This window comes from Ceratotherium simum, chromosome 5 (genome assembly GCF_057802395.1).
Source record: "Ceratotherium simum simum isolate JZ-2026a chromosome 5, ASM5780239v1, whole genome shotgun sequence".
Classification (NCBI taxonomy): domain Eukaryota; kingdom Metazoa; phylum Chordata; class Mammalia; order Perissodactyla; family Rhinocerotidae; genus Ceratotherium; species Ceratotherium simum.
Genome location: NC_141904.1, coordinates 21,751,396 through 21,764,743, shown reverse-complemented (window position 1 = coordinate 21,764,743; position 13,348 = coordinate 21,751,396). Strand labels below are relative to the sequence as shown.

General features: G+C 41.2%; 1 protein-coding gene across 1 annotated transcript in view; it reads left to right on the top strand.

The window, feature by feature from the left end:
* LOC101394604 (collagen alpha-4(VI) chain-like) overlaps positions 1 to 13,348 on the top strand; it is an 88,354-nt gene that overhangs the window by 13,349 nt on the left and 61,657 nt on the right. The window contains exons 6-11 of the mRNA XM_087430575.1: positions 3,027 to 3,572; positions 3,934 to 4,488; positions 8,095 to 8,429; positions 9,708 to 9,786; positions 11,766 to 11,911; positions 12,063 to 12,155. Of these exons, the coding sequence (XP_087286701.1) occupies positions 3,027 to 3,572; positions 3,934 to 4,488; positions 8,095 to 8,429; positions 9,708 to 9,786; positions 11,766 to 11,911; positions 12,063 to 12,155 (1,754 nt within the window). The remainder of the gene's footprint in view (positions 1 to 3,026; positions 3,573 to 3,933; positions 4,489 to 8,094; positions 8,430 to 9,707; positions 9,787 to 11,765; positions 11,912 to 12,062; positions 12,156 to 13,348) is intronic.

The window sequence follows — 13,348 nt, the reverse complement described above, 5'->3', positions numbered from 1 at the left end:
AATCTTTTGTGTAAGGTCAAAGCTTCTTTGAGTATAAGCCCTGCTGATTGGAGTTCCATGTATTTTCTTCATCAGTCATCCAATAGTGTATTTTCTATAATTTCCAGTTTCAGTTTCTTTAAAGCAAGAAGAGAACGTAGCCACTTTGGAAACAATCCAAGTATAGAAATCCTCATTGATTTTTCATGATCTCAAAAATTCAATCTTTGTAGTGCTATCCAGTACACCAACAATTTCTTTTAAAACAACTTGCCTTTATTGGGTCTTTTCTAAGCAGTTAACCTGGTTTTCAGAGATACAATAAACCTCTTTTATTCACACTCACGTCGTATTGATTTGCACCATATTTGATTTGTTGTGTTATTGTAATAACAAACCTTCCATAAATAGGCTGGGGACAGACCCACTTTGTTCTTGATAGGCTTATTCTTCCCCTGAGCGAAGCAGAACTGTGTGGTGTCCAACTGCTCCAGGTTGATGTATCCACAACACTTGATGTATTGTGGGAGCATCTGTGTGTTACAGAAGGCAGGGAGAATGTCAATCATCTGGTGAACCACTCAAGAAGAGGTCAGTTAGGAGAGCTCCTCCTATACATGTAGTTTAAAAAAACACTCAGAAAAAACATAGCAGTTAAGTATACCTTGGAGTACCTTGGAGTCAAACTACCTGAATTTTAAATCCCAAATTTGCTCCTTACTGGCTGTTATAAATATCTTTGTGTCTGTCTACTTACTTCTCCGTCTATGTTTGTCCACCCATGCTAGTATCTCTTAGATTCAAATCAGAATTATAGAAAGAAGATGACAACTTGCAATGTAGATAATTAACTTAAAAATTCAAGGCTGTGATTATATCTTCAGAGGAAAATCGCTGAGCTTTTTCTTTCTATCTTTTTTTTTAGACAATCATTAAATGATCCTGTAGTTTCCTGATTACTTGTGCTGAGGTCTAGAGATTGAAAATATCTAAACAAATTCCTGTCTTTCTCTCTGGCCTGTATGAATTTCATTTCCTGGTGCATCCCCTGCCTATATTCTGTAGGGAAAAAGGAGAGAAGGCTCCTTTTCCCTCCTTCTAATTCACAAACAGTATGAAGAGTTGAGAGTTGATTTCTTTCCCAGACTACATAGCAGCTAAAAACAAACCTGGAATCAGGAAAATCAGCCCAAAGTCTAGAGTGGTTGGGGGTGGGATAGCTTAGAGATAAATAGAAGTTAGGGCAATTTTAATGGAATTGTGCCCTGGTTGGTCATAATGACCATAATATCTACCATTTATTGGTCATCTGCTATGTGTCAGACACTCTGCTAAGGACTTTGTGTATGTAATAGATGTGGATGCATAGCAACATCCAGACTGTAAAAAATATTCTCTCTCTCTCCCCCCACCCACCAAATTTCCATCTGCCAAGATTAGCAAGAATGTGTAGTGCGAGGCAGTCTTTGGGGCTCTTGGCTCCTCTGGATGGTGTAAAGGCCCTGGGCTTCAGTGGAGCCTCTTGGACCACTGCTGTGTGGGGGAGCTATAGAGATGCCCCTTCCTGCACAGTGGTCCTTTTCTCAGACTCAGGTCAGCCATCACCTGTCACCAGTGGGTGCTGTCTTCCAGCAATGTCTGAAGTTCTGCCTTCTTTGTCTATAATTTCTCCTCCATTCTCCCAGCATTCAACAAACACTTACCACAGGGGCAGAGCACTCCTCTCCACACCCCCTTCCAGCGCCTGCCCCTCTAGGGTAGGGTTGCCAGATAAAATACAGGATGCCCAGTTAAATTTGAATTTTATTTAGATAAACAACAAATCCTTTTTTTTTAAAGTACAAGTATGTCCCACATGTTGCATGTACCAAGCTCCTTCCAAATGAAGGCCTGAGCAAGGGAGCCCAATGCCCACCTCAGTCCATTTCCCTCTCAGCCAGGAAACATGAGAAGGCTCTTGATTCTTCCCTGGGTCAAGGGAATCCAGAGATTAGTAACACAAGGCTGGGCTGCCCTTACTGAAAGAAGCAAGGAGAAAATCATGTTTCATTCTTTTTGAGAAATCTGCTACATGACAAAAATAGAACACTGGGTGATCTTAAGGGTGAATTTTTAATACTCAGCTCGGCTGTGTTTCCATGACCTTATTTAATCCTCACAATCAGCTTACTGAGTAGGTGTTAAGATTCTCATTGGACATTGAGATGTCCAATTAGGACATTAGGAATTTGAGATGCAAAGGGGCAAGCCTGCTAGTAAGTGACAAGAGACAGGATCTAAATGTGGAGCCATTTGCCCTTTGGAGTCTAGGCCTTAATACAAAGTGACTCATTTAAGTAAGGCTCATTTAAAACAGCAAGTTTTGAGTTAATTAAATTTCAGAAAGTGCACTCTTTTGCCCATGTATTTAAAAAGTGCAACTTGCATGGGAAGCAGGAATATTGGACACTGAGACAATTCATAGCTTCAAATATGCTCTGATATTTTACTTTTAGCTTATTCTTAACTTCGCTATTTGAGAAATGTCAAGTAATATTTACTTCATGTCTTAAGTGGGGTTGACCAGAAACCCCACTTGGATTTGGATGCAAGTGATTATCTGGGAGGTGACCCCCGGAGACAGTGGTAGAGGGGTGGAGATGCAGGGGAGGAAGGGAAGGCAGCGAGTACAGGCTGAGTTAGTGAGCAGGTTATTGCTGTAGGCACCTGGGGCTCAGTTCTGCTGGGGCCTCAGGGAAACTATGTAGAACTCATCTCCTAAAGGGCAAGGGAACTGGGGTATTTGTCCATCAACCCCTGTCAATCATTGGTTGGTGGTTGCTCCCAAATTCACTCCCAGGCTTTCTGGCCTGCCCAATGTATGGGCTGATCTAGCTCCTGGCCAAAGAATATCCTTATGCAGAGTTACAGGTTCAGTAGAAAGCTATTGGCTCTCAAGGGAACAACGAGTGCTGAGGGAGTATGGGTGGGGATCAGCATCCATAGCTTTGGCTACATGCCATCTCACACTCTGTTCTAATGGATTGCTGCTTCTTCTTACTGCCTAGGCTGTGTGCACATTGAGAAGGCAGATATTTACTTCCTTATTGATGGATCTGGCAGCATCAACCAAGAAGATTTTCTTGAAATGAAGGCATTCATGAATGAAGTGATAAAGGTGTTCCATTTGGGGCCTGACAGAGTACGGTTTGGAGTCATTCAGTACTCAGACGGAATTAATAGTCAAATTATCCTCAGCCAGTATCCCAGTGTGGCAAGGCTGCAGGTAGCCATTGATGGCATCCAGCAGAGGGGAGGTGGCACCATGACGGGTCAGGCCTTGAGTCACATGGCTCAGGTCTTTGCAGACACTGCTCGCAGCAATGTGCCTTGGTATCTCTTAGTCATCACTGATGGTAAATCTGAGGACCTGGTGGCTGAAGCTGCAGAGGCACTGAGGGGAGACGGAGTCGTCATTTATGCTATTGGAGTCAGAGATGCTAACACTGTTGAGCTTAAGGAGATAGCTAAAGACAAGATGTTTTTCGTGCATGAATTTGATTCCTTGAAGACCATTCAACAAGAAGTGGTACGGGACATCTGCTCCTCAGAGAGTAAGAATTTTTTTCTTCAATATCTTTCTCTCCAAATATATGTGTCTAATATATTTGAATAGGCTTCATTCTCGCAGTGTTGATTCATTGGCCCAAAAGTGAGTATTGGACACAGAGTGACCATGACCTAGTATGAACCAAGTCGGTCAAATTTTATGTCTTTATCATACAGCTGTGTCTTATTTTGAGATTGGTTTGTGCTGGGTCACAGAAAATTTATTTGATTGACTTCTTCTTCCGTCCCCTTTAAAAATATTTTCATGTCGTGTATATGCCACCCCAGACTGTCCCTGGGGACTTGTAATTAATTGGTTTCAGGCTCTGAGTGAATGTTCTGTTCTGCTCCCCCACCCCTCCCCAGCCTGTAAGAATAGGAAAGCTGACATCATCTTCCTGATAGATGGTTCAGAATCCATCTCCCGGAAAGACTTTGAAAAGATGAAGGAATTCATGAAGAGGATGGTGAACCATTCAAATATCGGTGCTGATGAAATTCAGATTGGCCTTTTGCAGTTCAGCTCAAGCGCCCGGGAAGAATTCAGGCTCAACCAATACTCCTCAAATGTGGACATTCACAGAGCCATCGAGAATGTTCAGCAGATGAATGAAGGCACCCGCACTGGGAAAGCCCTGAATTTCACTCTGCCTTTTTTCGACAGTTCAAGGGGAGGGAGACCCAGTGTTCATCAGTATTTGATTGTGATCACCGACGGGGTCGCCCAGGATAATGTAGCCATACCAGCCAAGGCTCTCAGGGACAGAAATGTAATTATTTTTGCCATTGGGGTGGGAGAAGCGAAAAACTCTCAGCTTTTGGAGATTACTAACGACCAGGATAAAGTGTACTATGAAGAAAAATTTGAGTCCTTGCAGAACCTGGAGAAGGAAATTCTTTATAGGGTCTGCACTCCACAAGGTGAGTGACAAAGGGTTTGTTATTTGATCCACAAGCCCACCACAGGTGTCAGGGACCCTGTTGGCTCTCTCAATAAAATAAAACTGATCCTTCTAGCTGGAGGAGGGAGGGAAGTTCACCCTATGGGGAGCACATCCTGCCTGAACTCCTGATGTGGTGGTTTTCCCCCCCCTGGGGATTCTTTTAATCATTCCCATGGCTGTCACCACTCTGGACTCTGGAGGCCTGAACCTTCTCAGAACTCTGTCTCTAGAAAGTCCTGCCTTTCTTCTTTGTAGATAGATGAAACCAGACTGGAATGTGTAAACAAAACTTACTGAAGATATGGGCATATCAAGGGAAAAAGAAGCAGAGTGTAATATCAGTTAGACAGTCTGTCTTATGATATAGAACACACTGTCTTTTCTCTGTGGCTCTGTACAGAGGTCTTCTCTCTACTTTGTTGCCAGTCTGCTTCCATATGGCTGAAGTCATCCTCAGTCCTGTTTTATTTCCTCAAGCTTTTATCCAAAACAGCAAGGCCCAGAGACAAGGGTTCCTCCTCCTCACAGTTTGGGTCTGCTCCTCTGCTCATTTCCCAAGTCTTGCCTTTCAGGGGGCAATTGACCCAGACAATGTCTTCGTGGGAGACTCCACCTCCTACCAACAAGGGGTGAGATTCTACAGCACAACTACATTATAAGCAGAATGGCTAAACTTCAGATAGTGCTTTTTTGTGCTGAGGGTTGTTTCAAGGGCTTCCATATATTAAAACATTTAATCTTCGCATAACCCTATGAAGTAGATACTGTTTTACAGATGAGGAAACCAAGGCACAGCAAAGTCAGATTATTTGGCCCAAGTAAATAGCAGAGCTGAGGGTTGAACCTGAGGCAGTCTGGTTCTACAGTCTGTGTAGTAAATACTGTCCTATATTGCCTTTTGGTATAGTAAAGTGACAGGGCCTCTGAAACTTTAACATGCGTTTGAACTACCTGGAGATCTTGTTAAAATGAAGATTCTGAGTCAATAGGTTGTGGTGGGATTCTGCATTTCTACCAAGCTCCCAGGTGATGCTGATCCTGCTGGTCCTCAGAGCACACTTTGAGTAGGAGGGTAGTGTAGTATGGTATGATATGGTGTGATATAGTATAGTGAGGCATAATGAAGCATAGTATAGTATAGAGAGTATAATATAGTATAGGATAGTATGCTATAGTATAGGGTAGAATAGTATAAAATGTCCTAGGATGGCATGATATGGTGTAGTAATGTGTAGTAAAATATCGTATGGTATAATAGAGTATAGTACAGTATGGAATCAAATAGATGAGTATGTAATGGAACCTGTAAAGCCCAATATTTCTACATCAACACCATGGGAAGCAGATGCTATTATTATGATACCCAACTTCCAGATGAGAAAAACAAGAGAGAGGTTAAGAAACACATACGGGAAATAGTGGAGGCAGGGTTTGAACTTCCCAGCAATTTAGTATCAAAAGCCTGAGCTGATTTTCTAGACTATTAAATTAATATTTTTGTTTATACTGTCTAAAGAATATCACTACTTTGCAGTGTCCTTGGTGAATTCAGAAATCAATTGAAAAGAGTGCATGTGTAAAATTATTTTTTAAATAAACATGGATTATGGGATATACTGCACTGAGCAGTTCAGATTTTTCAGGAATCAAAGTTCTTTTTTGTTGTTGTTGTTTATATGCACCTGGGTATTATCCTGGGGAGGAGAAGAGATACAGGATTCCAGCTTCTCTTTTCAATTCATTTTGCACCACGTAGTAAATTAGGATTTATATATATCTTTAGCTTTGTCTTTTAACTTTTTTGATAAAATTAACTGGGTCCATTAGTAATGGCTGGAACCTAATTAATTCTAGAATTCTAGAATAATAAAGCTGAATTATAAAGACTTTAGAGGTTATCTGGCAAGGTTCAACCCTCTCCATTAACAGGGAAAGAAAATGATCCTTCATTACAAAATAAAGCCAGCTGAAAAAGTTCCTAGTGAAAGTGTAAATTAGAAATGTTGGAATAATATACTATACTGCAAAAAGGAAATTCCTTTTTTTCTGAAATTAGATCCGATATAGAAATGAGATTTATGTCTGTGAAAACTTCTTTTGGTGAATTTCAATTAGAGATTCAAAAAATCAAAGCAAAACCAAGATGTTTTATATGAAAGGAGGGGGGAAGGCATTTTCTGTCTTGGCAATTCCAGAAACATATCTGGCCAGCTAGCATGGAGTATAATATTTAAAGGATTGAAAACTCATGGCTCAGCCCTGAATCTCGGGTCCCTGAGAAATTTGCAGCCACTATCCATGATCTTTTTCATTAGTGCAGGGTCCAGTATTTACTTATTTTCCTCAAAATTTCCCCCCAATATCTGCAGTTTTATTTTTATTAATTCTGAGCCAAATACTCCAATGCGTGCTGCTCTAAGTAGAAAATGTCCACGTGTCTTGGCTTGCCCTGGACAGTCCCAAGCTATGCTTTTTGACCAGAAGTAGTTAATAATTGTGGCCCTTTTATGGTTGATAAGTTATATTTTAATAAGTTATATTTTAAGGCATTCATCTAGATTCTAATCCAGGTATGTCAATGTCTAATCAAGGTATGGACAATCAACTTTTGCCTCCTCAGTGGAATTTGGTGGATGGTCTTATTATTCACCTGTGAGAGGGTGAGTGTAGCCTGAAAGATCAAAGGGCCTTCAAATTCTGGCTACACCCTTCCATGAGGGCTTAAAAATTTTCAGGCAGAAGAAACAGAAATTGAGAGTGATTGTCAGTGTTGATCTTTTCTAATATGCTTGCCTGAAACACGGTGTATGCATGGGTGGTGAATGAGGAAAGAATCTTCCAGAAGAGAAGGAAATAGCACAGCTGGTGCTGAAAGAGACTCAAGGCTCATTTATAGTCTCTTCTTTGTTCATTTGTCAAACATTTAATGAGCATCTGTATTAGGCATGGGAAAAGTAAGATGACAAAATCCCTACTATAAGGGAATCTTTGTTTAGTGGGAGAGAAGGTCAAGTAAAGTAACAATGGACATGCAGGGGCATTTAATGACTCAACTTGAGGAGCTGGGGGTATGAGTCAGACAGGGCTTTAGGGAGGGGGTTACTTGAACTGCTCCTTGAAGGACATGTATGAGCTAGTCAGATTGGGGAGGAGGAGATGAGAAAGGACACTTCAGGTGGAGGGAATAGAATCTGCAGTGGTGTAGAGGTATGAAACAGTGTATATTGCATCAGTTAGTTTTTTCTGTGTAACAAATCATCAAGTATATACTGTGTAACAACAGTATGTATTGCATCAGTTAGTTTTTGCTGTGTAACAAACCATCGAATATATGCTGTGTAACAACAGTATGTATTGCATCAGTTAGTTTTTGCTGTGTAACAAACCATCGAATATATGCTGTGTAACAACAGTATATATTGCATCAGTTAGTTTTTGCTGTGTAACAAAACCATTATTTAGCTTCCACTCCTGTGGGTTGGCTGGGGGCTCTTCTTTCAGGGCCAGCTTGGCTGATATCTTCTGGGCTTGGTCATGCCTCCATAGATGACTAATTTGATTTTCTTCTCCTCCACCTTCAAAGGCTGCAGCATAGATTTGTCCTTAGGAATTGATATCTCCACTCCCACAAGGCAAGTTCAGCAGAAGCTTCAAGGGTTACTGCCAGAGCTGATGCAACAGCTGGCCTTGCTTTCCAACATCAGCTGTAGCGTTCCTGGGCAGTTCAACACAATGTTCCGCTATTTGGTTCCTGGCTCCAATGGGCAGCTTATCTTTGACTCAGGCTTTGAGAAGTACAGTGATGAGATCATTCAGAAGTTCTTGGTTCATCAGGCTGCCAAGAGCAACCATATGGATGTGGATTTTTTGCAGTCCCTGGGAGATAATGCTATTCGCCTCTCTTCTGCTAAAGTGAAGGTAATAAATGCTGAGAACCCATGTCACGGGGCCATCAGGCAGGGTTGGAGGGATAAGGCTTTTGTGACTGAGGCCAACTAAACTGTTGTTCACTAGAGATCCTACATAGTGTAACCCGGTAAAGACCAACAAGAGATGTGTTTTCATCAATCAGCAAATATTTACTAAGCCTAGAGGCTCTATGCTGAATAATGCCAGTAGGGAAAAAAGGGTAAAGTCCCTGCCCTCAAGCTGCCCACAGTTTAGTGATCCAGATTCTTCCACTGAATAAATTCATTCCAAAGACAACTTGTAAGATATTTTAAGACTCCTTAGCTCCTATGGTCACTCACTGCCATGTAGAGTAGGGTCATTACTTTTCTAGTCATCACCTTGAACCGTCTTTAGTGACAGCATTAGCTAGCTAGTGCAGCCCATTCCTCTCTTCCTGGTGCCCCAGAACTATACACCCACAAAAGTCCACAGAGCTGGAAAGATCTCATGTGACGTCTATTAGGAAATGACAACCCCAAATTTTGAAAGTTACGTTTAGTTTTTCTTTCAATCAATGGATTTCTTTCTTTCTTTTTTTGGTGAGAAAGATTGGCCCTGAGCTAACATCTGTTGCCAATCTTCTTCTTTTTGCTTGAGGAAGATTGTCGCTGAGCTAACGTCTGTGCCAATCTTCCTCAATTTTGTATGTGGGATGCCTCCACAGCATGGCTTGATGAGCAGTGTGTAGGTCTGCTCCCAGGATCTGAACCCACAAACCCTGGGCCACCAAAGTGGAGTGCGTGAACTTAACCATTAAGCCACTGGGCTGGCCCCTGGATTTATTTCTTGACTAATATAATTCACTTTTTAAATTAAATTTTTCTATGACTAAAGGTAACACATTTTAATTGTAGAGAATTCATTAGAATTTTGGTATTTTTGCATTGATAAAGATGAATATTGGAAGATAAAGATAAAGTACCTTTTTGGAAGGTATTTTGAAGTGAATGCATTAAGCTCGTTCAAACTTACTTTTTTTTTGGCAGGGGGAGGTTGAAGTAAAAATGAATGTGTAATAAAGTAACAAATGAATGGGTAATAAGGAACAGGGTGAAAGGCTGGATACAACTAGAAAAGCTAAGCTTACCCTTGAATTTTTAAGAAATGTGTAATTTACAGCATCCATCTTCCTCGTTCCCCTTCCCCTTCCCCTCTACTTTTCCTTCCTCTCTTCCTCACTCCTCCCTCTGCCATTCCTTTCTCGCTCTCCCCTTCCCTCATCTTCCTCTCTCTCATAAACAACAGGTCCTTTTGGTGTTTACAGATGGATTGGATGATGATTTAGAGAGGCTGAAGGATGCATCTGAGCTTCTCCGCAGCAAAGGTGAGTGCACTGAGTTGCCCTGTGTGGCTTCGTTCCTCCCACAGGGGCTGAGACACTCTGTGAGATTTCCAGATGGCACTGGACCCTATTAAGGCTCCTGTATGCTAACCCAGGTGGTTGGAGCTCAGTGTCCACGAGGCTGATGCCCAGTCTCCCTCTTTGAACAAATCAGGGGGCTCTTTAGGGCTGAGAGACCCCAGGGCCCCACATCCCTGACACTGACCAAGGGTTTCTCTGACTGAGACAGGACTGACTGATTACCAGCCTGGCACCTGCTTTTGAGGGCTGAAGGTGCAACTCTTCCTGCATGGTGAGTGGGTGTTGTTTGCTCTTCTAGGCTACCTAGGCGTCCATATGTCTCTTTTTCGTAAACTCTGGAGTCATCGTAAAGCTGGACCTTGCTCTCTCCACTGCCCTTCCTCCCTCTTTTGCTTCCTATTTCTTCCTCCTTCTCCATCTCCAAGGGCTGTTAGTCTATATGGCATCTTTGTGAAATTTGAAAAAGATGCCCAATGCTCTGGGTGGACGCAACTCCCTAGCCTGGCTCGGTGAGTGGCGTGCTGGCTGGATTTCTGCACCCACCGGCTCCCTCAGCTGGGTGTGCTTGGGCAGCACTGCCTGTATGACTGTGCATGGTTGCTCGGGCTGGTCCTACTGTGTGCCACATAAAGGCTCTAAAGCAAACTTGGGATGAACAACCAGCAACTTGACTTGTTCAAGCACTCTTCACCCTTCTCCTTCCTCAGTAGAGTATGTTCAGTATATTCTTCTGGGGACGATGTTTTTCATTGGTTAACAATGTGATGGAATATTTTTTATGACAGCTTGCTCCCAAGTGAATTTATCTCATAGATTGCCACTGGAAGTTTAAAATGTTGCAACTTTTCTGGAAGAGATTTGGGAGTATATGACAAAGGACTGCAAACTTTGCCTGTGTCCTAGGTTGGCAATTCCACTTCTAGGAATTTATTTTAAAGAATAATTAAGAATATGTGTATAATTTTTAAACACAAGATTGTTAAGCAGCTTGTTTACAGTAACAAAAAGCTGATGTATGTGTGAATTTACCGTTTAAAATATTAACAGTAATATTTGTTCTGAAATTCTACAAACAATGATTTCTAGCCGTATTTGAAAAGTGTTCTTGTCCGTTTGTTCTGTGTTCTGTGGGCAAATCTAGATGATCTTTCAGTGCCTGCATCAGTAGGACAGGCTAGGTTATGCTGCAATAGCAAACAACCTCCAAATCTCATAGCTTAAACCAGCAAGAATGTATTCATTTTATGCCTCATGCCCATTCCTCTTTGCCTCATGCTCATCACTCAAGGACCCACGTTAAAGGAAGGGTCTATTCCTGTGGCAGGGGAAAGGAAATGGGGCAAACTGTGTATTGCTCTTAAAATTTCTCCCAGGGAGTGACTTCTGGAAGAAAGTCACTTCTGCTCACATTTCATTGGTTAGAGCAAGCCATATGGACACTTTTAACTTTCAAGAGATAGATAATATTTTTACAGGTAAGGAATTTAAACTTAATGAGAATTTATAACTTTCTCAAAGAAGTGAATTCCTACCTTGTGCCCTTAAGTAGAAGAACCAGAATATTTGTGAACAGTCCCAAAGACTGCCATAATTTCTAAGAGCAAACCAAGTCTATTTCAGGAATGGGTTTAAAAGGATGTAACTTAATACAATAACAGAAGAAAATCCTCTATGAAATAGAAATAGGGGCTATCAGAGAGCTATGAGAGTCCTTTGTGGTTCTACCTAATTGCTTAGCTTGTGGGCCTGAAAGATGTCAGACCAATTCTTTAAGAAGGCTTGCCATGAGCTAGTTTTGATTTTAACAAAAATGCAATTTGAGACAAGACAGGTGAAGGATATGGGAAGGGTGGGATGACGGATGAATATCTGAGGCTGAGAAAAAGACAGACCATTCAAAAGACATGCAAGTAAATTGCCCACCTGTTGGTAATTTAAAGGATTCTCTGGACTCCTCATTATTGGCCTGGAAGGTGTGCATAAATTAGAAGAGCTCCAGGAGCTAGAATTTGGCAGAGGATTTGCATATAACCAACCCCTGAGTGTCAAACTGCAATCTCTTCCAAGCATCTTAGTGAAGCAACTTGTAAGTATTTTTTTTTAACACCATCCTTCACTAGGTCTATTAATTCTAATACTTTTTAAAACTTGAGGGAATTTTGTCTCTTTAGTGTATAACATGATGTAGGTTAACACAGATGAAAAAAACTATATGTGATATGGATTCTGTTTTTCAGGACACAATTGTAGAAAGAACATGCTGCAATATGTATACAAAGTGTTTTGGAGAAGATGGGCACAGAGGTGATGGCGGGAGCCCTGGCAGGAAGGTGAGAATTCCTTGGGTGTGGCTGGGGGAGGGAGAGAGATGACATTTTATTATCCACAACATACCGGGCCCTGTGTTATGTCTTTAACAGACCTTTTCTAATTCTACCCTCTTACCAAACCTTTGAGGTAAATGTTATTTTACAGGTGTGAAACTGAGGATCAGAGAGGGAACATCACTTTCCCAAAGTCACACAGTTACAAAGAGGCATTTTGGGGTTTAAGCCCCTATGCTTACTTGACCCCAAGTCTCACATTCTTTCCACTATTGGATGCTGCCTACTTACATTCATTTGAAAATCCTTTCACATCTTCTACCACTGCACAGAAGTTTTCACTGTCTACAAAATTTTCACTTGTCCAACATCTGCTTTCTTTACAGCAGTCAATGCCTCTTTCCTTCCTATCTAACATTCTATTTTATAGCATTAGATTGTGAGGAAAGACACAGTCACTGGTTCACAAGTGGTTAATTTGCTTCTCTCTGTCAATTCCAGGGTTAACTGACAGGAAAATTACTACTTCATGCTTTTAAGGGAGAATATCTCGTTAGAAATGGTCCTCAGACATAGAGGGCTGACAGAGTTCCATCCTCACGGGAACTATAGCTTTATGATGGGGTATAATCACAAATCCACATGTAAAGTTGAGTCCAATCCATTGGCTTTGCCCGTCGTTTTATGTTCTCTCTTTGTAAGGTTTTCCATGAGGTCGTTGGAATGAGGTCTTACTGACTTTGCAGATCAATCTTAATTTAGAACTGTATAAAGTGTATAGTTACTTTTTAAAAAATAAATTGTAGTTATGACTTAGCACTAGATTTCTACCCCCCACATTGTTCTTTAATATCAGACTGGAGAATCAGAAAATCAAGCTTGGGAACCTCGTGACATGTTTTTTTGGCAACTCAAGAACACTGAGATTTTGACTTCCCTGCTCTTTCTGCTTGTTAGAATTAAGTGGTTGATTGCCTTTTATATCTTTGTTGATTACAAATAGACTACGGCTACTATATCTCATTGACCAGTTTTTAGACTAAATAAACACATCCGGCTGTAAAATGGCAAGCCAAACTTCCTTGAGAGGAAATGGTTTGTGTGTTTAGGTATCTCAGAAGAAGTATTTTTTTTTTTTTTTTAAAAAGGAGACTAAATAGCTGAGTCATACAGAAATAGATAACCATTTCTTATCATGG